At 41.1% G+C, this 24,987-nt stretch overlaps 2 protein-coding genes across 12 annotated transcripts in view; one reads left to right on the top strand and one right to left on the bottom strand.

Moving 5' to 3' along the window:
* The first annotated feature begins 578 nt into the window (after positions 1–578).
* slka (STE20-like kinase a) lies at positions 579–22,898 on the top strand. 3 transcript variants are annotated; one of them, XM_008286805.1, is made up of 19 exons: positions 579–1,189; positions 4,080–4,244; positions 7,539–7,587; positions 8,125–8,274; positions 9,109–9,181; positions 9,566–9,760; positions 9,986–10,067; positions 10,243–10,374; positions 10,482–11,738; positions 11,828–11,958; positions 12,487–12,610; positions 12,922–13,101; positions 15,828–15,899; positions 17,002–17,131; positions 17,807–17,931; positions 18,029–18,223; positions 18,809–18,934; positions 20,803–20,916; positions 21,097–22,898. In XM_008286805.1, exons 1-19 carry the CDS (start codon positions 1,040–1,042, stop codon positions 21,241–21,243), a joined length of 3,597 nt encoding a protein of 1,198 aa, XP_008285027.1. In that variant the 5' UTR covers positions 579–1,039; the 3' UTR covers positions 21,244–22,898. The 3 variants fall into 3 exon arrangements, with proteins under 3 accessions (XP_008285027.1, XP_008285026.1, XP_008285028.1); XM_008286804.1 differs by lacking the exon at positions 15,828–15,899 and adding an exon at positions 14,741–14,833; XM_008286806.1 differs by lacking the exon at positions 15,828–15,899.
* Positions 22,899–22,944: 46 nt separating this feature from the next.
* col17a1b (collagen, type XVII, alpha 1b) overlaps positions 22,945–24,987 on the bottom strand; it is a 33,475-nt gene continuing 31,432 nt past the window's right edge. For all 9 annotated transcript variants that reach the window (XM_008286807.1, XM_008286811.1, XM_008286810.1 and 6 more), the window contains 4 exons: positions 24,350–24,514; positions 24,140–24,220; positions 23,972–24,055; positions 22,945–23,884 (listed from right to left, as the gene is read on the bottom strand). In XM_008286807.1, coding sequence (XP_008285029.1) covers positions 23,829–23,884; positions 23,972–24,055; positions 24,140–24,220; positions 24,350–24,514 — 386 coding nt within the window. In that variant the 3' untranslated portion in view covers positions 22,945–23,828. The remainder of the gene's footprint in view (positions 23,885–23,971; positions 24,056–24,139; positions 24,221–24,349; positions 24,515–24,987) is intronic.

The raw sequence follows: 24,987 nt of genomic DNA, 5'->3' as shown, positions 1-24,987 counted from the left end.
CTTAGCCTACAACAAGCTAAGAATTCAAGCTTGATAGCAGGTGCTACAGCAAGCTAATGTAGCATAAGACAATTAGCTTAATATAACTAGTTAGCTTTTTAGACACATAATAAACCAATTTGACTGCTGGTTAGCATTCCAACATTAGCATTGCTAAACTATTCAAAATTGTTGGTGTCCATGGGCAGTTTCTTAGCTTTTAACCGATATTTAAATTAATCAGGTATATTTGTATTAAATACATTATATTGCTGAAAATTGATATTTAAATTGGTAAGCTAAAAATGCATTGTGTATGTATAAAATAATGGGGTTGTATTTAAATTAGTCAAGCATATTTATATTTCATACTAATACTATTGTAGGCTCCTAACCATAATATTTAAACCTGTCAGGTAAACTCGTAAGTTTATTTATTTCTCTATTTGAAAGCACTTGAGCTCAACGTGTGTTTTTAAATAAAGTATATAAATAATGTCGACTTGAGAATTCTCTAATATGATTGTTGGGTTTCATTTTGAACGTTTTTAGCGGAAATGCTAACACTAACGTGCTAGCTAGCTTGACTCCGGTCCGCTAACTTCTGTGTGGTCATCCAACCGAAACATGAGGTCCGCTGACTGTCCGTTTTTTCCTCGGTAACGTGAAACGGCAAAAAAAAAGAAAATGTCGCCTTGGGTGTGATGATATGGTCGATATTTGCGGTTCAATTTCTATTTTTTTCTGTCTGAAACGGAAACACCAGCCTTTGCGGAACAGCGAACTCTTCTCTGTATCCCTCACCTCGTCCGCCTGCGTCCTGTTAGGGCTGCTAGCTACGATGTGATTGTGAATAACCGCCGTCGAGGGAAGTTATAATTGACATTATCATAGCTGAATGGCTCCAGCACCGGCCTGTCTGCCTTCATTTAACGCCTGCATGCCCCTTTTCCGATAGCCATTTGTGAGCTCCGCCGTCGGGAGGAACCGCTACGTTTTCTTGGCGGAAATAACCGAACGAGACCGCATCCACAGCGCTGTAGTTCACATCTGAGGGAAGATGTCTTTCTTCAATTTTCGGAAGATATTCAAGTTAGGGCCCGATAAGAAGAAGAAGCAGTACGAGCATGTGCACAGAGATGTGAATCCGGAGGAAATTTGGGAGATTATTGGGGAGCTGGGAGATGGAGCGTTTGGGAAAGTGTACAAGGTAAGTTCATGGTTACATCCGCCTTCTGCTTTTTCTCCCCGTTTCTTAAGAAGACACTCGCTTCCATTGTGTTGCATGTTGTTGCTCGCAGGTCACAAGATGAAACGCTGATGTGACAGCAGTGATGGCACAGTCAGGCCACGGTGTCTAACCTACCTAGGCCCACTAACCCTCAGCAATTTACATTTCAAATGAATGCTACAGTTCAGTGCTGTGCTTTAACTGTTAGCTCCCTTGTTGTATCTCCCTCTTGAGTAGATGTGACCAGGGAGCTGACAGCTTCAACTCTCATGATCCCATTTTGTAGATTTAAGGCAGGCTCTTTTTTTTTAATATGACTTTGCCATGTCATTGAGTTACACTTGGCCGAGGTAAAAAAAAAAAAAAAAACTGTTGAAGGTGTGGTTCACTTCCACAGAATAAACATGGCCTCACCAATGCCAAACTGGATTGTCTGAGGTTGATGTGACAGATCATAGCACACACAGATAACAGTAAAGAAAAAAAACAAACCCCAGAGCAGGTGTCCTTAAAATTAAAATCACTCCCAGCCATGTAGAACCAGCCAGTTGTGAAAATGGATCTAGTTTATGGCATACACTGTGACAGGTGCGCAGGTGTGTGTGTAGATTTAGTGTAGTGGCTTGTCAGCTTTGGTTTATGGTGTGTTTGTTTCATCAACACGTACAGATGGACACAATACCTGTAGCGCCAGAACAGTGTAAAACAACTTTATGAATTGGCTTCTGAACAAGTGCTGCCTGTGTGGACCTTGTCAGCTCTTTCTATGAAAGTCAGAGCCAGAGAGAGGTTGTTTTTTTTGTATGTAGTTATATCTGTGGCTGTATTTTGCATTTTAAGGTTGCATTACATGGAAAGCTATTTAAGATCCTGTAATCTCTGCTGACTTAGTCACCGTTTCACGTTATCTTTGTGTGAATTTGTTCTGGGTGGAGAACACCGTTTGAAAAGGCCAGTGTCAAATGGAGGTCAAATAGTTCCTTTTTTTGTTCAATTTCTAAGCATAATTTTAATACACCTACTTCTAGGCAACTTTCAAGAAGATGAATTGGAAGTTTGCCTCACTACTGATTGATTTTTAGAAGTTTAATACAAATCAGTAGCCATGAAGTTGCACAAGAAAGCTCTGTGTCTTTAGACCTTGACTCCTTTTTGCAGTAATCCCAGGGAAGCAGCTTTGTTTCTGTGCACGCTACTTCTGTTGTTCCTTCCTGGAGCTGATCAAATAATGCAGCTAATAGCCTATAAATTTTCATTTGCCATTATTTGTTTCCTAGTCTTGTTAGCTCGTTGTCCAGTGGTGACGAAAGCTTAGCAGACTTTCCTGCCTTCTCAGACAAAAGCTGTAAAGTAGGCAAATGTAGGCAAATATGCACCTGACAATGTACTGACTCCCGCATGTAGAGTAGCGGAGAAAGTTCCCTCCATTAGGTCACCGTACTGTCAACACACACACTGCGTATTTCATTAGCTATTTCACAGGCGTTTGAGGGCTGCTTCCTTTGGGCGGGGTGGCTAAGATTGCCAGCAAAGTGTGAATCAGCTGTTGAAGTGCATTACAAAGGAAGAGAGAAGAGTTTCAAACTCGCACATGCATCGAGCACGGTTTGTATTGTCCCTTTTAATAATTGAACAGGTGTGTCAGACATTTTTTAGAGTTAACATAACACTATGTACACAATGAGTCACCTGACATAACTGTGTTATTGTAGTTATACAATAATGTGAGAGACAGCGGTCCTCCACACATGAAGTGATGTGAGAGTTACCATTCTCACTATTTACTGACATTTAGACGGGTTACTTAACCAGTATTATGACAGTCACAAACACATTTTTTTCCCTCAACAGTGTAGCGTAAATAGCAAACTGTAAAACGTGGTGTTCATGTGATTGAAGGCCACAAGCTTCTCTTCAGTAACTCAGTGACAGACAAATCATTGCTGTCCTCTCCGTCGTGAAGCCGGTACTGAATCTGCACATGTGTTAGTGATGCCTGTGTCAGACAGGCGTCGGCCCAGTACAAAGGGAAAGAGGCTGGGAGTGTGTCAGGTCAGAACTGTGTAAATATAGGGTCTGACACACTCTGCAGCGGTTGGTCTTAACACTCCCTCCCTTTTCTTTTTCCCTAACTCCCCGAGATTGTGTCTGTATCCATAAACATTAAGCCTCGGGCTGGCCTTAAAATAACTCCTCAGCTACTTGTTTCACAGGGTCTGTGGTCGTTTTTTATTGGTCTCTTCAGTGCAGGCTAATCGTGATCTAAGCTTTTGGAGTGTCGGTTAACAATATAACAACCAGTATCAGAAAGCATTTAAATCATAGATGTGCTTGGTGTAATCTCGCACTTCATATTTTACCCCCACATTAGGTGCTAGAGAGTAAAAGGAAAGGAAGAAGGGAAGGAAGTGAGTAAGCTTCACAAGACAGCTTTTGCTAGAGTAGGTCACAGGATGATGGAGTGTGTTGTAAATGTTTTGACTTCAAATGGTTGCTGGGGAGTTTTTTCCCCCAGAAAATTTCCCTTTCAATATATAGCAACATGTTATCAGTCTCTATGAAATGTATTTATGGAGATGCAGTCCTCTAGGAGAGCCCTGTAAGCTGCACAAGCCATAAAGCCCTTTAGCATTTACTTTGCCTCCTAAAAGGCTTTTGTCTTAAGTGAAACTGTTAATCGTGATGGATACTCTACAGTTGCTACTCTGACAAATGGCCGTTCTGTAACACAGCCAGCAATATCAGAAATATATTGACCCAACACACTCGGCTGACACAACGTCCATGCTCTTGTTCCTGTCTTGTTTTGTATATTTTATGTTACGAGGATGTACTCCATAATTTACAATTTTGTCAATGGTACTTGCAGGCACAGAACAAGCAGAATGGGACTCTCGCTGCTGCTAAGGTTATCGACACAAAGACCGAGGATGAATTGGAGGATTACATGGTCGAGATCGACATTCTGGCTTCTTGCAACCACCATCACATTGTCAAACTGCTGGATGCCTTCTATTTTGAAGGCAAACTTTGGGTAAGTAACCAAGTGTCTGACTGAGAGTTCTTTTTTTTTTTTTTCTTTATGTATTAATGTTGATTTGAAGCCAAAGAGACATCGAGGCAGCAAACCAGTCAGACACAGAGACACACAAATTCATCACAAGCCACTATTTGTTATGCTGTTTCTCCGAGGACTCTTACGTCATTCGATTAAAGGATAATAGCGGTGCTTTCTTTTTTTTTTTTTCAAGCATTTTAAAACCGATCATGTGACACAGTCAGAGGCTGTACAAGAGAGGGACTGCATGTTCGACTGCAGGATTTCCTGACCACTCAGAAGTCACAGCTCATTAACTAGAAGAAGAACTATTACATATCACACACCATCTTGATAACATTGAAGGCTTTTATCTATAAATACAGTAATGTTTCCGCAGCATACATTTAAAAAAAATCTCTTAAAAATTGGAGCTTCCAGTAATATAGACCACATTTGACCTTCTTCTCACCCACCTTACAACTGTAAATATGCTTTCTGTTGAAATACAATTCTCTAAAAACCCAGCCCCCTGCCTGTCTGCTTCCTTATCAACCTATTTTACCATGAGCAGAAAGTGCAGTTTTAATACGTGGTCACTAGATCTCATTCTGTGTGCAGTAAGAGGCCCCAGAGCAATTAGGTCCTGGCAGGTGGTGTCATGTGGCTCTCCCTTGTGGACTGGCCACAACTATAGGAAGATAATGGAGTGGTTTGGGTGGCTGGAGAAAGTGCCTGTGAATAATTCAGAGCTGCATGCAGGTTTTCCCTCTGGCCCCCATCTTTAAGCAGCATGATGAATGTGTAACTGCCTCCTCTTTGCATGTTGAGTTAATGTGTAATAGGCTCCTTTTTTTTTCTACACAGGAAAATTTGTTGCTAACAAAGAGAGGATTTATATGTGTGCAATATGTCTAAATTAAACCAAGTTAATGACCAGCAAATCTGGAGTCGTGCACACCTATCAACATCCAAAGAATTTTAATTATAAGAGAGATTCTCACGGCATGATAAATTGTTATGCCGAACAGGAATAGCCACTTTGTGTCTTCTCTTTGTTCGAGTGCCTGAATAGAGGGTGGTGCTCGATTGTAGCTTTGATTGATTTTTGTGTATCATCAGATACCATGAGCTGCCAAGCAACGTGCTGGCAAAGCCAATACAGATGAAGTGGTGGTCAGATACATTACATCAGCTCTTACAACTGAGGTCTGAAGCTGTCCAGGTTTACATCTCAGTAACAGTATTAGAGAACGGTGTTGGGTTCGTGTAATTCACTGTGGCTTCATATAGTGAACTCAGATGTTCTGTGGGTGAATCAATGGTCTTTGTACGGTTATGGTCACCTGGTTTAAACGTGTGAGAAGATCTGTGCAGTGCTGAGTGATATACCCAGGTCTACATTAGTGCTGAACAATTAACATTTAAACAGTGCAATTAGGAAATTACAAACATTACACGTTTTGGACCTTACGCGATGATTCTACCTCACATTTTCATCTGGTAAATGTTAAACTGAAGCTTGACTTTAGAATATTATATTACAAATCAAATCACAGAAATCCACAAAAATCCCAATAAGATATTTTCCACAAAATTGTTCGGCTGTCGTCTACACTTCCAGCTGCAACCATCTGATCCTCCAACCTGCCGGTGGTTTAAAAAGACATGTCATCTTGAAAAAAATCACTGAAATGTACCCATTTATCGAGGACAATCCTGCAACTAATCATGTGCGTCATGTGATTCTGTCACCAAAATTATCAAAATCTAAGGTTAGAATTGTGGTATTTCATAAAATTCACTTTGGTCTACATGTCATTGAAAGCATCACCAAAAATAAACCTTTTAAACAAACCAGATTCCGTAAGCTGCGGAAAAATTCTGCGCTACTCAATGCAGCCAAGAAGCAACAAACAATTACATGACGAAAATTCAGGAACTGTTCAGCTGAACTGTAGGTTGTGTTTATACAAAGCAGACAGAAGACAAGCTGAAAAAAATAATTATAGAAATTAACAGAAAAAATAAAACACCAATAAGCCATAAAATAAATGCTGCATAACTTAAAAAAAAAAAAGTTATTCAGCTGAGCAAGTTGTTGGTGAAAGATACATTCAGCCCAGTGAAATATCTTTCTAGTGTAGTAGTGAGTAGTATACAGAGTTTATTGAGGTTGTAAAAAAAGGGCTGCGGTGAAATATCTGTAGTATGTAGAGTCACCTTTTATCTGGTATTGGTAAGTCCTGTGGGTACGTATAAATGTGTTGCACAAATTGATCCCAGGTTTTTTTTTAATTTGATTTTAATTTTTTTCCCCATTTTTGCAAGGTAAATAACTCAAGAAACTCACACTTCTTTCTGTCTCTCTTTTTAACTTTTGAATATTTATGGCACTATAACTTTGCTATACTGCACAAAAGACATGTGTGAGTTCTCTCCACTTCTTCTAATAGTTATGACATTTCCGTAGATGTACAGGATTTTATAATGCAATGAAAATTACCCCACAGTAAGCAAAAATGTAACGGGAACAACAAAAAAAAAAAAAACGCCCAGAAACTACTCGGCTTTCTTGAGGAATACGTTATGCAGACTTCCACTTTGCAATTGACAAATCTGTTAGGACACCACTGGCATACTTCCTCAGAGTATATCCCCTCCCATGATTCTTCAGTACAAATACAAATGTTTAAAGATGGTACGAGTAGATAAAACAGCTGTTTGCGAGGGATTAAATAAGCTTCACCACAGGAAAGAAATTTGAGTGTGCTGGCTTTATCTTTTAATATACTGCACTCCTTACCAAAATGGGGAAATGGTTTTATCAGCAGAATGGATGATGAAGCATCCTGGATGTGAGTCATATGTGGACATACAGTACGAGCAGAACATTAAACAGTACAAATTTGTTTTGTTTTAATTGCTTTAAGTCTATATAATAAGTGAGAATTACAATCACATTGCCTAGTTTGCAGCTAGAACATCTACTTATATTCCATTCCATCAAGGACTAAAACATAGAGAATGTCCTGAAAATGGTGTTTGTAGAGGATGCCCGGTATGGCTGTTTATTGTCTGATTGATTGGGTTCTTGGAACGTCTCCACAACCTAATCAATAACATAGAATGGGGGGCTTATGTCTTTCCTGGAAAGGTCACGTTGTTCACCTACCCTGGATTGCATTTCTTTACTAAGGTTAATCATGTGCTGTGAGATTGTTAAATTGCGGCTTCATTGCATTATATTGCCGTATTATTTATCGCTCCACTTTTGTTTTGCCATTGTAGATTCTGATCGAGTTCTGTGCGGGTGGTGCAGTCGATGCCATCATGCTGGGTAAGTCCCTCATTCACTGAAGGAAACAGAGTAACACTATGAAGTCCTGGGGCTTTTTCTTTGCTCCATCCTCGAGTGCCAACTCTTTTTATTCCATCCAGAACCCTCCACTGTGGGATTTTTTTTTTCCCTCTCCCCAGTTGGAGAGGCCATTCCAAGTGTATAATTATTGCAGCTCAGGTTTCAAGGAGCAGTTTGTCCACTTCTAGTGCATGAAGTTTCTGTGTTGTTTTGAAGCCTGAAGAATCACTTCACCACTCTTCTACACGTGAATTACCATAACAAAGAAGATGCCAGTTAATTCTCTTCACTGTTGGATGTTGATGCATTCTGCATTCTGTGGTCTGACTCACCTAGATTTGTCCAGGCATACACGCTGGAGGGGTGGAGTTTTTTTCTCCAGTTGCTATTGGATACCATCAAGACATCACATTTGATACTACTACATCCATTTTGTCTGTAATTGTGAATCACAACAACATATTATCCAAATAAAATAAGCACATAGGAATTCTGTGTGTGCATGTTTATCCACAGAACTGGAGAGACCCCTGACGGAGCCCCAGATCCGTGTGGTGTGTAAGCAGACCTTGGAAGCCTTGATTTACCTCCATGACAGCAAAGTCATCCACAGAGACTTGAAAGCCGGGAACATTCTCCTCTCCTTGGAAGGAGATGTAAAACTGGGTAAAAATCTCTTATCTTTTGCCGCTGCGTTTGCCACAATAAGTCACTTAATGTGAGTGATTATTCTGTAAAGAAAGATCACTCGCGTTCCAGCTAAGCACATGTTAGAATACTACTAAGAGCAATAGCCGGGTCTCTGTTGATTTCTCTCTTAGGTGTATGTCCTTGAATAGCACTTATAAGGAGAGTCAGTTGTGTATCTGTTTATGACTTGACTTTGGGGAAACTGGTGACAATTGATAAAACTGTAATGAGTCATACTCGTGGCTTCCAGTTCAAAAAGATACAAAACAAAGAGATGTGCTTTCTGTACTGTATTTTTTTATACACCACTTAAGTACAGGAGTTGGTGATACACTGAATTGGTTACATAACACTCCAGAAGTAAAAGTCTTCATGTTGCTGCTGCAGCATCCATAGCTGCTGGCTCCCTGATGATTCATGTTCTGTAGGCAGAGGGTCATGATGGAGCCTAGCAAACAATAATTATCAAGCCAGTCACCAGGGACTTAATGATAGATCGCTTTTTCCCTCTAACGCAAAGTGATGTTAGAACAAGACAGCGGGCTGAAATAGCAGGTAACAGAACAGAGGGAACGATGATCTACCCTGTGAGTATTATAAAAAAGGAAATTGAGGCTTTTCTGCTCATTTTTTCAGCTCAAATTTAAAAGCTTATATCCAGTTCAGCTGTAATTGTGTTGCTCTTACAGAACTTTGCTATGGGTTATTTTAAATCGTCTATTGTAGTGTATTCACTGTTTCACACTGTGCTATTATACAGTTTAGCTTGATTCAGTCATGAAAAGAATCATAATTTATTTCTACTTTCAGCTGACTTTGGGGTGTCTGCTAAAAATACCAAGACGCTACAGAGAAGAGATTCTTTCATCGGCACTCCGTATTGGTGAGTCATCACGTCTGGATGCAAGAGGGCATTCACCCATTTCCATCTGATAATTGTCTTAGCGTGTCCCACAGCAAGGGTGATCATTTTTCTTTATAGTGTCACATAAATCTGCATTGACTGTGGGATAAAGGAGGAAGCCTCATTCAGCAATTCAAAGGTTAAACGCTGGCTGACCTTAGCTTTAGATACTGAATAGGGTTTCTATCTTTCAACTTCCAGAATCAAATGCACACACATCCTACTTTGTTAGCCTTTTTCCCTTAAAAGTTAAAGCGAGATGACCTTTGAGGATCAAAAAGTTATTCTGAATCCACACATTCATTTGCAGTCCATAATTTGCTTAATGCTATGACATACCCACTGACTGACTGAATTTTGCAGGATGGCCCCCGAGGTGGTAATGTGCGAAACTTCCAAAGACCGTCCGTACGACTACAAGGCCGACATCTGGTCCCTCGGGGTAACCCTCATCGAGCTGGCACAGATTGAACCACCCAACCACGAGATGAATCCCATGAGAGTGCTGCTGAAAATAGCCAAGTCCGAGCCGCCCACACTCATGCATCCCTCTCGCTGGTAAGATGGTGTGCTGGTGATAACTCGAGAGGTGGCACTGGAATGTTTCCAGAATGGAGATGAGGATATGTTGAGTGTTCAGTGTGTGAGTTCATGATGAGTTATTTCTGCTTACCTGAATGGCAACAGAAATAAGAATGGCATTGATTTGATTCCACAAAGCAGGACTCAGGGACACTTAGTCTGCCAACAAACTAATCCCTTTTTTTCATTTATTCTTCAAAGGTCACCAGAATTCAACGACTTTCTGCGGAAGGCACTTGATAAGAATGTAGACAATAGGTGGAGCGCACCACAGCTTTTACAGGTGAGCTGCCTCGCACCATTCACACTCTGCCGTTATCACAGAGTGTACACCTGCAGACTACAATATAACCCACTGAATGCATACAAATCTGTCATAAAACATTTGTCATATTTTAAAGGTCATTTTCAGTTTTGTTTTTTTGTTCCCGTCCTTGTTCCCCTTTCCATTTGTTTAGCATCCTTTTGTCACCAGTGTTACTGATAGCAGGCCTCTCCGAGAGCTCATCGCTGAGGCCAAAGCTGAAGTCACAGAAGAGATTGAGGATAGCAAAGAGGAGGAAGAGGAAGAAGAGGCCGATACACCTCTGGTATGTATTTCACTATAGAAGTATACAACAAGCATAACGATACACAACAAAATATATTTGAAATTATGTGATGATTTTGTAATTATCATATTTTTTTGTTTGTTCAGGCTGTTCCTGGGCATAAGCGGGCGCCGTCAGATGCCAGCGTGGCCAGCTCAGAGGATGACAAAGTCCCACCGACCCCCTCCACCCTCGAATCTGTTACAGAAAAGACGGAGGCTGAGCCTGCTGAGGACCGAACCAGTGATAAGCTTTCTGATGAAGGACTTGGAACAAGTGAAGTAGACAAGACTGAAGAGGAGAAACTCAATGAGGTGTCTGATGCCAGTAATGAAGACCTGCCCTCTGGACTAACTGAGCCTGGAAAGGACTTGGTCTCTCAAGATTCTAAAGAACCTAAACCAGAAGGCAATCAAGCTGAAGAGATCCCTGCTGAGCCTGTAGTATCACAACCAGAAGAGCCTGTAGAGACAGTAGATGGTCAAGAATCTGTCGCAGTTGGTCAAGAAACAGAGGAAGAACAGAAGGAGACAGAAGAAATTAAAATAAATGATCAACCCTCCCAGGTAACAGAGGAGGAACAGGGACCAGAGGAGGTAAAACAAGATGAAGAAAAAGAAGCAAGTACAGAAGAAAACAGAGAATCACAAGAGAAACCTGAAGAAACACCAGAGAAAACTGAATCCATATCAGGAGAAGTGGCACAGACAGAAGAACAAGGCAAAGAACCGGATGAAGAAGCACCTCAACACAAAGTGACAGAGGACAGAGTAGAAGACATGGCTAATGGCACAGATGTAAACATAGACACGGAAAATGTAGAATCAGATTCAATAGACACAAACATAAATGGAGACATAGACACAAAGTCAAGGGTGGATGAATCCTCCACTGAGGTTCTGGTAGAGGACAAGGCCATAGAGGGTCAGCCAGAAGAGAAACCCAAGGATGAGGCCTCTGAGGAGCCACAGCAGCCAGAACAAGAGAATCAGACCAGAGAGGAGGTTGAACTGGAGGAACAAGCACCAACTGAGTCCACAAATGGAGTTAGTCATGAAGCCAAAGACACCTCCGAAGATTCAGAGCAGGTGGTCCCATCTAAAGACGTCCCTGTGAAAGAAGATGAGGAGAAAGCGACCCGTGCAGATGAGAGCACTTCCCAAGATGCTGTCTCTGTTCCTGAGAGTGAAACAGATTCCGAACCTAAGATGGAGCAAGGAAGCCCTGCTGTGATTAAGCCAGATGTGGAGAAGGACTCTGACTCTGGAAGCAGCTCTGCTGCCGATAGCAGCAGCCTCGACCTCAATCTGTCCATCTCCAGCTTCTTGTCCAAAAGCAAAGAAGGAGGCTCTGTGTCTATGCAGGTAATACAGTCTCTTACAGCTTTAATTATTATATTACTGACACGCCTTTGATCATTTGAGCCTCCAAAAATCTTGTTTTTTTTTTATAGGAGTCAAGACGTCAGAAGAAGACTCTGAAGAAGACACGAAAGTTTATGGTGGATGGTGTGGAGGTCAGCGTGACGACGTCAAAGATAGTGACAGATAACGACACCAAGAATGAGGAGATGAGGTTCCTGAGGTACGTCTGTATCCAATCTGCTTGACATACTGTTGGTCTAAATGTGGGACGTGACCTATTTAACATGCCTGCCTTAAATAGTTCTCGTTTATTTCACAACTCCCACTGCTTTTTGCAAGTGCCAGATGGGTTATCTCCTATGATGAATGCTGCATTATATTACTGTCATCTCCCATGTTGCCTTTTAAAGACATGAGACATGCTGCTGTGACTATTTGTACAAGTGCCGCCTGACTATTTGTTATCGGGTTCATAACCTTGTGCCAGTCATGTACAAGGTGAATATTTATCTGTGTATTTAACAGCCAGTGATTCAAAAACATTCAGACCAGAACAAGATTAAGAGAATAGCCTTATATGAAAAATGAATAAAAAAAAACATTTATTTTGTAATCAATCTTTTGTTGCACATTAGGAAAAAACAATAGGTGTGCAACCATAAAAATAAGAAAAAGAAAATGTGTAGATTTATTTGTGAATAAACTGTTATGTCGAGATGAATAACTACTACTGGTGTGGTTTCTTCAGGCGGCAGGAGTTAAGAGAGCTGCGCCTTCTTCAGAAAGAGGAGCAAAGGGCCCAGCAGCAGCTGAGCAACAAGCTGCAGCAGCAGAGAGAGCAGATCTACCGGCGCTTTGAACAGGAAACTACTGTGAGTCAGTTTGTTTGCGCTGCAGTAGTGTGATTTATTTGTGTGTTGTTGTGGGGTTTTTTTATTTGGTCAACTCCAAGGAAACGAGCTGCTTCATCTAAATCTAAACACCAGTTTGTCTCCATCTTTTATAACATCCACTGTGAAATGCAATTCTCTTCAACTAGTTAATAGCATCCAAAACTGTATGCACAGCCTGAAAAACATACGTATGCCGTTTACCTTATTGATCCTGGGATAGTAAGTCACATACTGTATAAATGCTTGCAGCTATCCTGTCAGGCTGATGCCAGTGTGTATCGATTCTGCAGGCTAAGAAGCGTCAATATGACCAAGAAGTGGAGAATCTTGAGAAGAAGCAGAAACAGACCATCGAGCGACTGGAACAGGATCACACCAGTCGCCTCAGAGACGAAGCCAAACGCATCAAAGCGGACCAAGACAAGGAGCTCTCCAAGTTCCAGAACATGCTGAAGAACCGGAAGAAAGAGGTATGGTCCTGCATGACTGATTCTAAATGGAGGTGGCTTTAGTGGGCTGAGTAGATCTTGACTTTAGGAACCAGGGGTTATCTGCATGGGATGTATACGAGCTGTTTAATGGTGCATGTGTCTAACAACTCAGCTGGTGGCTCACTTGGTTTTGTCGTACTAATCCTATGGGAGTGGTGTGCCCTGCTGTTTTGCCTAATACCGTATGTGTGCAAATGATCGCAGCAGATTAGGCTGTACTACCTTTCTCCTAGATCTTGCTGCTCCATGCTGTTGTATCCATTATTCATCTGCCTCAAGGCTTCTAGTCGCCACCTAAGAAATGCTTTGCTACTTAGATTCTATTTGTTATTTTTAGAGAACTGTTTAAAAGAAGTTTAGTCCAAGTATAACACAGCTAAGCACAATATCTTACCATGATGTATCCTAGGCTTGTTATACGTTCATGCTCAGCCTTTATTAGACTCTTCTGCCTCTTTGTTTGCTCTTTAGCAGCCTTTAAATGCTTTGCTGGGTGCTTTGGGTGTGCTTTCAGTTTGTAAGTTCTGCTTTACGCGGCTTATTTATGGCAGTTGTGCTGATAGGCATCCATTGTGCGTTATGGTACCTTGGTGGTCGTGCTGCTCCCGATTTGGTTTCTGGGCCACTTATTACTATTTGCAGTGTGCTTAGAAATATTACCATACCACAGGTTGGCTTGTGGTTGTTTCAGGCCTATCCAATGTACTTTGTTGTTGCTTAGATAAAAAAAAATACATGCATTTGCCTTCTGATAAAAATATCTGTTTGTTTTTGTTGTTGTTGCAATGTTCTTTATGCAAAATGCACTGGAACTGTGTTTTTAACTAACCATGTCTTTTGTATGAGTGTGTGAGGTGGCTTTGGTCATGGGATGGCCAACTTTGAAAGATTTTTCTAAGTGGTGTTGGGTTCATTTGGGTGAAATCATAAAAGCCTTGCATCAGAGTAACTGATATGGAATAGTCTTTATTGGAGCTGCAACACTTAGTGGATGTAATGAGATTATTCAGAAGCTATTTATTTTTTTAAGCAATATTTAAAGCAAAAAAAAAAAAAAGCAGTTTTGTCCAATTGTAAAATCAATATCTTATATAGTAGTGTATTAATACAAATATTAGCTAGTTGCACTCCAAGTCCTTGATGAGTTGTTAGATTTGAAGAAATTTACATTTGACCTGCTGATTCACCAAAGTGAAATCTTATCTGTTCTGAAAACTGTTCCAACTCAGTTACTCTACTCTTTTAATTTCAAGAGTCAAAATAATCATATTCATGGCTGTGGGACTTAATTGAATGCAGAATAATGTAGGTGGAGCCGTTCTTCAGACTAACATCTCCTGCCTTGCACCAGTCAAATCTTTCTTTTGACATGAATCTAACGTGCTGTTCAATCTGACAGTTCTGTTGTACTCAGAAAAAAACAGCTCAGATTTGTTTAAAGGAATATCAAACGCAGGCCGTGGGAATTTATGCATGCTGACATGAAATCAGTTGGTGGCTGGATGCAGTATCTCTCCTGTCAAAGTGGGGCCGTGCATGTCTCCTACTGTTGCTGGCCGGCTTTGTTAGGTTTTCAGAATATACAGCATCAACCAGTTTCTGCATACACACACTGTAGGCCAAGCAGGAGGTTGGACAATCACCCAAACACATGAGAAAAGAGCTCATGAAACGCTTAAAGGAGGACCTATCGCTCCTCAAGACTGCAGAGGTAAAGCGTAACCTTCTGTCTCTTACTCTGTGAAAGACTGAGAGATGACTTTTTCTGTCCTTATCTCCTTTTTTTTTCTACTCTCTCCCTCTAACCTGATTTATTTTTGTAAGATATACATATAAGCACAAACACAAAGCATGGCTGTGTCTGTAGTCACTCCCTATTTGCTACCGTAGATTTTACCGTACTAGCTTGTACACTTTGGCTATTTATTATTTAAATCACTGATGTGTCATAAGGTATTTAGGATTAATAAATAATTGTTAGTTGCAGTGCATAGATTTAATCCTTAAAAAAACCAACTGAACAAAACAACACCCCACAGTGCAATTTTTAATCTTTGCATCTGGGATTATTTATGTGAAACCGTTATATCATCGCACACTTCTGCGGCGATCGTACGGTTTGTGGTGGAGATGATGACTCATAAGTGTCCACTCTCAATTTACCAGCTCCCTCACAGCACCCTTGAGCGTTCATCATGCAGGGAACAGTGAATTAATGAATGAGGCAGCGACTGCAGACACAGCATTTGTTTCCACAGCAGACATCTGTACTGAAAGCTCTTTCCAAACTTTGCTTTCCTGTGCATCTTTAATGAATTAGACATGAGTCATGTGCACAAAGGCCCTCTTTCTCTCTGAATGGTAACTCTTAGATTATTAACAGCTCCATGAGCCAGTAGCATGGAAGGTAACAATACTGCTTGTTTTTTTTTTTTTTTGCGAGCTGGATTCAACTGAAATGCTGGAATTACGCTTTCAAGCATGACAAGGCGAGAATTAATTGACTTCCTCCTAACATTTTGACCAGAACTGTGCTGCGCGCCTCAAACTCACCGACATTCCCAAAGCGGAAAACCCATCTCTTACATAACTTAGGAAGAATCGAGTGAGTGCGGGTGATGATGTGATTGTGTGAGAGATCCTCAGCCTGCTGTGTGCTGTCTGTCCCTGATCAGGGCGAGTGCGCTGTGTGCTCTCCTCCGCAGGCAGTGGCCCAGGTTATGATACAGTCTTTTCAGTTGTCCTCATGCGCACTCTTCAACGCTCAGATGCAGGATGTAAGTGTCCCCCTTCCTCCCGTCCCGTTTCTCTCCCCCCTCCCCGTCTCTGGCCCATACTTAGATGTGTGTGAAGTTAAGTGACAGGATTGTGATGGTACAGTTTGACATTTTTACGACACATGTAAGCATGGGCGGCGTTGGTTTTTTTTTGTTTTTTTTGTGTTGCCATCACTGTGTTTGTGCAGTGGTTCTTTCTTCTTCTCCTGCTCCGTATTTTTCCCTCCACCGATCCACAAATGTTCTACATCTGGTCTGTGTATTTTTATATGGTATTTTTAATGCTTTACACTTGTTTGCATAAGACTAGATTTGAGTCCAGAATGTGCAGTGGTGGTGCAGTTGTTGATCCCCTTCTGTCTGGATCCATGTTTGTCTCTGTCAGCCAAGGTCCAAATATAGAAAGACTGCCTCACAGGATGGATGAAAGTCTCTTGTATAGTGCATAAACTGATTATTGTATTACACTTTACCCTTGCTAATTTGGATTCAGATGTATAATATTAATGCTACGTCGGCTTTCTACTGATAACGTGGCTTCTGTGTAATTATACGATCACTTATGTCTAATCATAGTTAAGTAATAGCTGTGAGACCAAGAATTTGCCACGAGCAAGGTATTAGAGATCTGCTGTAAAAAGCAGATAATTACAACATCTTAAATGAAATATAAAGAGAAGAGGAAAATAAAATGACCAGATAATTCCAGCTTCCTAATGAGTCATGCATAATGTAGGCCGGGTTTTGGACGATGTGAATGTTAATGTAGATGTTGTCTTACATAAAACCGTGAATCTGATTCTCTACTGAATTGTCAACTTTTCTTGCTTCCTCTTTTCACTTCCATTGTGGATCTTTGCCATCCATGATCTCTGAGTGTCTCCTTTACTGAGTCTAGTTGATGCTGTGACATCTTGTGTTGTACTGAATTTGAAGTGGATGACTACACCATGTAATGATTAAATCCAGGCAGTTTTGATACTTAACATGCATTTGTACCGTGACATGTTCTTGTGCTTTCTCCGTCTCCTCTTGGCTCTGTATGAACTCCGTGGCTTCCTCAGGCTGTTGCTCACTGCTCTTCCTCTGTCTGAATCCTCAGGAGCAGGAGTTCCTACAGAAGCAGCAGCAAGAGCTGGATGGAGCTCTGAAGAAAATCATCCAGCAGCATAAAGTGGAGATCGCGACTATTGAGAGAGACTGCCTCAACCACAAGCAGCAGTTAATGAGAGGTAGGAGATGGAGAAGGAACTATTTGACAGACACTTTTTTTTTTTGGTGTAAAAATCTGATTCTAGAGACATGCAGTTCATCATTGTTTTGCTTTTGTTTTTTGTCAGTGTTCTAATTGTATATTAAAGTTAGTGAAGCACTGATTGGTTTGAAGCACACTGCTATAGTTGGTTCATATACTGGTATGAAACATGGTGAGACTTCTTGTTCTGATTGGCTGACAATACGGCTGAAGTTATCGCAGCTTCTATCAATCCATCCGTGCACTATGTTACCACTAAACCTGACAAAAAGACAAACGACTCAGCATCCTGTCCTGGTTTCAAGTCTGGCAGACATGAAACCAACAACAGACTGAAAGGTCTAAAAAAAAAAAACTTACTTTTACTTTTGGTTCACTGTCAGCATGTAAAGGAAGTGCATGTCAGTGGGGCCTTCTCTGCTTGCCAGGTGTGTAAATGCTGACTGTGACATGCAGACAACTGAGAATACAGACGTTCTGTTTGACTAGACATGTTACAGCCTGTCCAACTTGCTGCCAGTGCTGCCTTTCTGTTTTGTTTTCATCCCTCTACTTGTCGCCAGCTAACATGCATGCGCATGTTTGCTAACTCATACTTACATAGCCTTGTCTGATGGGTTAGTGTCTGTGTGTTCACGTGTGTGTTTTGTAGCCCGAGAGGCCGCCATGTGGGAGTTGGAGGAGCGCCACCTGCAGGAGAAGCACCAGCAGCTGAAGCAGCAGCTGAAAGACCAGTACTTCATGCAGAGACACCAGCTGCTGAAGAGGCATGAGAAAGTAAGGCCTTACAGAGCAGTCTTCCTAGAGACATGTACTGTTTAATTTAAATACCCTGCTGAACACAAAACTACGGGCACACATGTGTGTTTTGTAGGAGATGGAGCAGATGCACCGCTACAACCAGCGTTTGATAGAGGAGATGAAGAACAAACAGACTCAAGAGAGGGTTCGTCTGCCCAAGATCCAGCGCAGCGATGCCAAGACTCGCATGGCCATGTTCAAGAAGAGCCTTCGCATCACCGCCACGGCATCTGTCACCCCGGAGCAGGAGAGAGAAAAGATTAAACAGGTACGCACTCTGTGGCCCATGTCGGTTTTACAATTTGTTCTTGTCACTTTAAGGAGAACTGACTGAACATGCGTCGTCCTTTTTTTTTAGCAGCTCTGTGTCACACTGGCGAACAGTCACACCTAGGAGCTGCCCCTTACAAACACAGTACACATAATTATTCCAGCCTGTCTGGATCTCTCTCCAGCAACTTTCCACTCCCTGTTTTACAAGCTTCACTTGGCTCCATCCCATTCAAAATGTTGTTTCAGTTTAGTTTTGTTCACAAAAGATGAGTGAACATTGTTGAAGGAAATTTTTAACATCTTGAAAAGCAGCAAAGAAATAGTTACAAATATCTGAAAAGCAGATGGTAAAACAAAACAAGAGGATTCTGTGGTTACAACCAGCGTGTTGTTTGAAATGGACGACTCCCTACCCAGGTGTCTCGGTTACGTAATTATTAGTGCTGACTGTGGCACAATTAGACCTCCTTCCAAAACACAAGCCTTGTGCGAAAACAACAAATCGCTTCCTATTGCTATGTTTGTGGTATTAAGGAATTGCTGTGACAGCTGTCTGTTGTGTTTTGTTTGTGTGATCCAGTTTGCTGCACAGGAAGAAAAGAGGCAGAAGAACGAGAGACTCCATCAGCACCAGAAACACGAGAACCAGATGAGAGATCTGCAGCTGCAGTGCGACTCTAACATCAGGGAGCTGCAGCAGCTGCAGGTGGGGCTAGAACACACTCACTCACTCACTCACTCACTCACTCACTCACACACACACACACACTTTACGTATTTACATGTTTTAAACCACATTTTTATGGAGCGCCAGAGATTAAAACTCACACTTCACTTTTGGTCTTTTTAAAAAGTCTGCTGCTGTGAATACTAAATCTAACACTGGAGTACTGTACACTGAAGCACTAACTATATATTCTGTATTTACCTTAAGCATGACCGTAAATGCTTTCCATATGCCTTATTGCTGAGCATTGAAGTGGGGAGATACTGTTAACAGCAGCAGCTAAAGTTAGCCTGATACCACTGCAGCATTTTGATTCTAAAGATGTCCATCAGAGAAAGACGCACAACTCCGCACAGAGCAAAACCAGACCTTCGTTGCAGTTGCTCAAACTAGAACTAGCTCATAACACTGACACTTTACTTTGATGCTGACTAACGCTGCATTAGATGTGACTTGGACCTCATAAAATTTGATGGAGCAGCTCTCAAAGTCCGACCTCAGACTGGGGAATTTTACACCCTGATTTCACCGAGAAGTAGATGCTCTGACGCCGCTCAATTTGTCAGCAACTACAAAAAGAACATTAACAAGGCTGTATCAGTAAATGACAGGCCTTTTAAAACATTAATGGTATTGAGTAGGCGGCCGTGTGTTATAGTCTGACTAAATTGATGTAAATAATATGTGTGACAGCCTCTTCTGGCAGTTGTTTATCCTTCTTTGTTTTATTGATCCAGTTAAGCCCTGCTGATGTTGCAAATGTTCATTTGCTGCCTGCCAAGTTTATCGAGGCGAGCCGTACTCATTCTTTACATTTGCCCGTTGTGGAGCGCTTCAAATTTGAAAATTCCAAACTAATCCTACACAGCGAAAGCTCACAAGCTAGTCGAGCTGGATCAGTGGCAGTGTAGCCTTGTTAAGCTACAGCTTAAAACATAAATAACACTGCGTCTGTATGTTTTTTGTTTTTACTAAGGATCGACTGATATGGTTTTTGCAGGACTGATTTGCAGTAAACATTTAAAAATTCTGAATGACACAAACTTGAAATTCCTTTGTTTATTTATGTTTGGCATCAGTTTAATTCAAAGCAGGTTAGAATGTCCAGCCAATCACATAGTGATGTTTGGGTGACATTGCTCAAGTCCAGACAGTGTTGACTGAAGACGGACGGAGGCAGCTGAATCAGTTCCAAAGTAGCACAATTTTTAATTTGTCTTTATTCATTGTGAATCAATTTGTAAAAAAAAAACAATACCAATATTTGGAAAAATGCTAAATATTCCATCCCTGTTATTTAAAGCAGCCTTTAGTTAGTTGTCTCAGAATAACTTTGCGTCAGTGCTGCTCTAGCTAGCTGGGACTGAATGACTAAAGATAGCAGCAGCTGAGGGGCTTGTTAGTTTAAGAGGTAGTGGACATGATTGGCTGGTGAGAGGCTACAGGCATGAACAGTGACTTAAGGAAATAAAAGAAAAGGGACATTTTGAAAAACAGTGTCTGTAATAAATATGATTGATATAAGTAACGTTTTAACTAACAAGTTGAAATAATATGTGATAAATTATTGTTTTATTTCTCCTTCATCTGATTCAGATGATTATAGGATTGGGTTTTTTTTTCTCCTGATCTTTTTCTGTGCTGAGATGACATGAACAAGATTAAGTACCTGGATCATAAATAGAGAGCAGTTATTGTAAAAGGTCTTGAAATATAATAAACGAGTGAAAGGAAAGACCACCTGGTGATTTATATGTTAGAAGAAGCCGAGGCTTCATGATATTCCAGTGCAGGTAAAGTGAGCGGCGGACAGGACTGATGTGTTGTTGACCCACATTCTCTTTCAGAATGAGAAATGCCACCTTCTGATTGAACACGAAACCCAAAAGCTGAAGGAGCTGGATGAGGAGCACAGCCAAGAGATTAAGGAATGGAGAGAGAAGCTCAGACCCAGGAAGAAGGTATATTTAATGTCCATGTTCTCTTTGACTTAAGGATTTATGTCTGACAAGTTCTCTTTACAGTCTTACAATGTTCACTGTTAAGCTGCTGCTTACACTGTCTAAACACATTCTCAGATTTCATGTGATGTAATTTTAAAACCGTTTGATTCAGTTGTTTGTATCTGCTGCCCCCTGCAGGCGTTGGAGGAGGAGTTCACACGAAAGCTGCAGGAGCAGGAGGTTTTCTTCAAGATGAGCGGGGAGTCCGAATGCCTTAACCCCACCACCCAGAGCCGAGTATCCAAGTTCTACCCCATCCCAAACCTGCACAACTCTGGTTTATAGCCTCGTGGGTGTCTGTGCTAACACAACAGACTCCGGCTGCGCTCACAGACTTTTCCAGGTGGATCGACATCATTTCTCTGACCGCTAGCGATAAACATGAAAATGTCCTCACTGCTTTGATTCCACCATTAGTGAGCATGACGTGCCTACACACCGTTCCCTCACTTAATCAAGTTTTCTCAGCCTGCTGGGAAACCTCTAACAGATAATATGCACTTTTTTGAGCATGTTCAGATTTTAAAAGTCTGCGGTTGGTAGCTAAGGTCAGTCATGCTTATCAAGTTATTGTAAGCACAGCCTGCTACGGTATGAATGATCTCCAGTGCCTCATATGTTCTTTTTTTCCTCTCTGCATTTAGGCCCTTCCCTGTGTTTTCTACAGCTTGCAGTAAACGCGATGCCCCCCCCCAGAATGTTTTGCACTTAACTGGTTATCATTTCCGCTCATGATCACAACATGTCGAGAGATTTCTTTTAATCATTTCACACAGGCTGAAATTCAGTTTTGCTGCATGTAAAATAGATCTCGATGAAGGGAGACGTACGGAGGAGTCAAAAGAAAACAGTCTGTAGTTGTAAGACGTTGTTATGGCTGTGTAGTCTTCTGTGCGCAGTGTCTGATGTCGTCATGGGAGTCAAAAAAAACAGCGTCATACGGCTGTGAGTTCAAATGAAAAAGAATGTACTGTGTTGCAAGTGTGTACCTACATATGAAGTTTAATCAAACGCTGTGCTTACCATGAGCATTTTACCGTCTGGAGAGATGAATGAACAAAAGTATATCTATTTATTTAGCACATAATATCATTTCAGTGCTGTAAAACACACATCTCCCAGTTAAACACACCGGTGACATGTTGCTTCCTGAAGAATTTTTTTTATATATATATATAAAGTAAATCACTTTACTTTTTGGGAGTTAATTTGAGCGATATTCTCACAAACGAATGATTTGCTGTAAACTATGAAACTTAAGGAATGTAAAGCTGTTGATTTGCACTGTTTTGCCACATGAGCTAAAGAAAAAAAATATGCAGTCGTAAACTTTGCCCTTTGTCTCACCCGAGCCTATTCAACCTCCAACTGAATCGTTTCAGCATCTTTTTCTTGCTTTTTTAAAAAAAATTACTTACGATTTTACCTTTTTTTCAGATATGCCCTTAGTATTTTACGACCACTTCTGTTTTCTAAGCCTGTATTCCTGATATATTGCTGCTGTAATCGCTCTTCACGGTGAGCTGTTGCTCTTGTCGAGACCAGTGCTGTAACTGTATGAACTTCAGTGTGTGAGGAGATGCCCTCCGCTGTATTTTACGAGCAAAGTATTGACGGTTCACAACACGAGATTAGTTTGTCCTGCCACTGCATCCCATCAACGCATGTTAGAATTTCCGTACGCTGACATCAACTCGTGTTTTGTCACAAATGCTGGATTTTAATCGGAGGCATCAGAGGATGTGTCATGTGAATTACACCATTCGACCCATAGAGTTCAGATATTTTTTTATTTTAAGTTACAGCATTTTGATGTGTCATTCTACCACAATGTATATTCTTAGTATATGCATTTTTGATGTCAGATCAAATGTATTTAATGTGTCTTTATAAATGGACTTTTTTTTTTGTTTTCCTTGTAAATAAAAATATTGACTGTTTATTTGGCACCTTTTGACATCAATTTACTCATACAAATATCAACACTCACAAATCCAAAAATAGATTTATTTTTTGTGTCTTTCAGACATATCGATCAAATGTCAATAAGTTCAATCATGTAAAACATAATCTGGGAACATTTTATAATTTAATCTTTCTAACACTTAAAGGTATAAAGAAAATATATATCAAATTCAGTGCGCTTTCACACAAAAATATACAATCCAGCCAGTTATTTCTGAGTGATCATCTGAGTCGCTGTCTTTCAACCATGCAACCAACTTGATTTATGTCTTCCCTTACCAACAGAGCTTTCAATTAAACCTGTTCCCTATAACCCTCGTTTAGAACTGACCCTCACTCTGACTGATCCGCCAGCTTCACGCTTTATAAAGAGCATGTTGTTTGGTAATTTGTTTGGGGTGAATGAAAAATGAATGCATTTAGCACTGATATAGTCCTCAAAACAATATAATCCTCATACGACAACAGTTACAAAAAAAATAATACACCAGACACTCAGTGGAGAAAAAAAAAAAAGCAAATAAAATATCAGCGGCTGCTAGTTGTTGCTTAAAAATATATATTCTCTTAAACAAAGCTGCCCCTGGAAAAAAAAAAGGTCGGAATGCAAGCTTCTAATCAAGCAAAGTAAACATTATACACCCACATGTCGAAAAAGATGAAGTCTGTGTCACGAAAACACTGACCAGCAGTTGAATCTCTACCTCTACTGAAGCCGTGTTAAAGACACTGATGCATTTTTATGGCTGCTTTTATTTTCTTAAACTGACTTTTCTACAGATGGCATCAATAAAGAGTTTTGTTTTTTTTTTCTTACTACTTGTATCGGTACAGTTGAACACCTAAGAAAAAAGACAAGAAAAACTGAAATGAAACGTGACATGTTGCAGTAGTACGTTAACCCTTTAGCCACCTCTGGCTTGACGGCGATTCCTCTGACGACGGCCGACCACTTTGTTTTCTGCAGCAGATGAAAAGAACACTGAGATAAGACACATGTATGGTTATTTTTTGATGTAGTTTAAAGTCTTATCTTAACTCAAGTTACCTGCATCCCTCTTCTGGACTCTGTGTGGGATCTGGAGAGAGTATGAGCCTGGTATTCCGGGTAAACCTGGGCGTCCGGGATCACCTGTAATCACACAAAAGCTCTAAGTTTGTTGCTCCGCTAATACAAGACTTTTGGTAATGTGCAGTGTCTCATCAACGCTGTTACCTTTGTCTCCTTTGGGTCCTGGGTAGCCTCGGTCTCCCTGTGGTCCGGGGACTCCAGGAGGGCCGGGGATGGTGCCATGGGCTGTTGGAGAGCAAAAGCACAGATTTAATCGAGATGACGCAACATTTTCCAGCTACACTCACAGAAGTCAGTGTAGTTTTCCATTACTGATAGAGCGTCGTGTGGAAAATCATAGCTCTGTATCCTCACTTCTGAAGAAGTCCATGAGGTCAGCTGTGACATTGCCGTAGGTTCCGATGACGCGGCTGTAGCCAGCTGGTCCGGGAGGGCCGGGGGGACCAGGGGGGCCTTGGATGGCTCTGACATTCGCCCTTGCAGGACCCTCAACCAGGTAGCCTTGAAGCAGGCCTTGATCTGCAGGAGGGGTTTTAGAAAACATGCACGTTGTCATACAAAGTGGTTTTTATTTACTCAGATCTTTTACTTAACCCCTTCCAAGCCTGGAGATCCATGCACTGGGACCACACTCTGTCTGAAGTGTGCTTTATTTCATCAAATGTGTTCAGTAAAAGGGGGGCAGAGTGACTTATTGCATTTCAAAATTCCCCCAAATGTCTCTAATCCAGAGTCCAAGGTTGCTCATTGTGGCCTGACAGATGTGAACTGCTCGTGACTGTTAGAGTTTAAAGGGTTAAATGTGACACTGCGCCTTCAATCTCAAACACCACTCATCTGCATATGAATGGACAGAGGAGTGAGTCAGTGCTCCAGGAATATAAAGTCAACGCTGATGGGACATTCTGAGCCTTAATAATGTCAAAAACGTGCTGACGGTGCAACATGGAAAAGGTTGAATATTATTAGTGGCACGGGCTGAGGCCCTACTT

This window comes from Stegastes partitus, unplaced genomic scaffold, assembly GCF_000690725.1.
Source record: "Stegastes partitus isolate 25-593 unplaced genomic scaffold, Stegastes_partitus-1.0.2 Scaffold471, whole genome shotgun sequence".
Lineage (NCBI taxonomy): Eukaryota > Metazoa > Chordata > Actinopteri > Pomacentridae > Stegastes > Stegastes partitus.
The sequence above is the reverse complement of the archived record's forward strand: the minus strand, read 5'-3'. Positions and strand labels throughout refer to the sequence as shown.

Coding starts and splice junctions, on each gene's coding strand:
- slka (XM_008286804.1), top strand. CDS start 1,040: ATGTCTTTCTTCAATTTTCGGAAGATATTCAAGTTAGGGCCCGATAAG. Junction 1,190..4,079: donor CGTTTGGGAAAGTGTACAAG/GTAAGTTCATGG, acceptor TGGTACTTGCAG/GCACAGAACAAGCAGAATGG. Junction 10,375..10,481: donor AAGAGGCCGATACACCTCTG/GTATGTATTTCA, acceptor TTGTTTGTTCAG/GCTGTTCCTGGGCATAAGCG.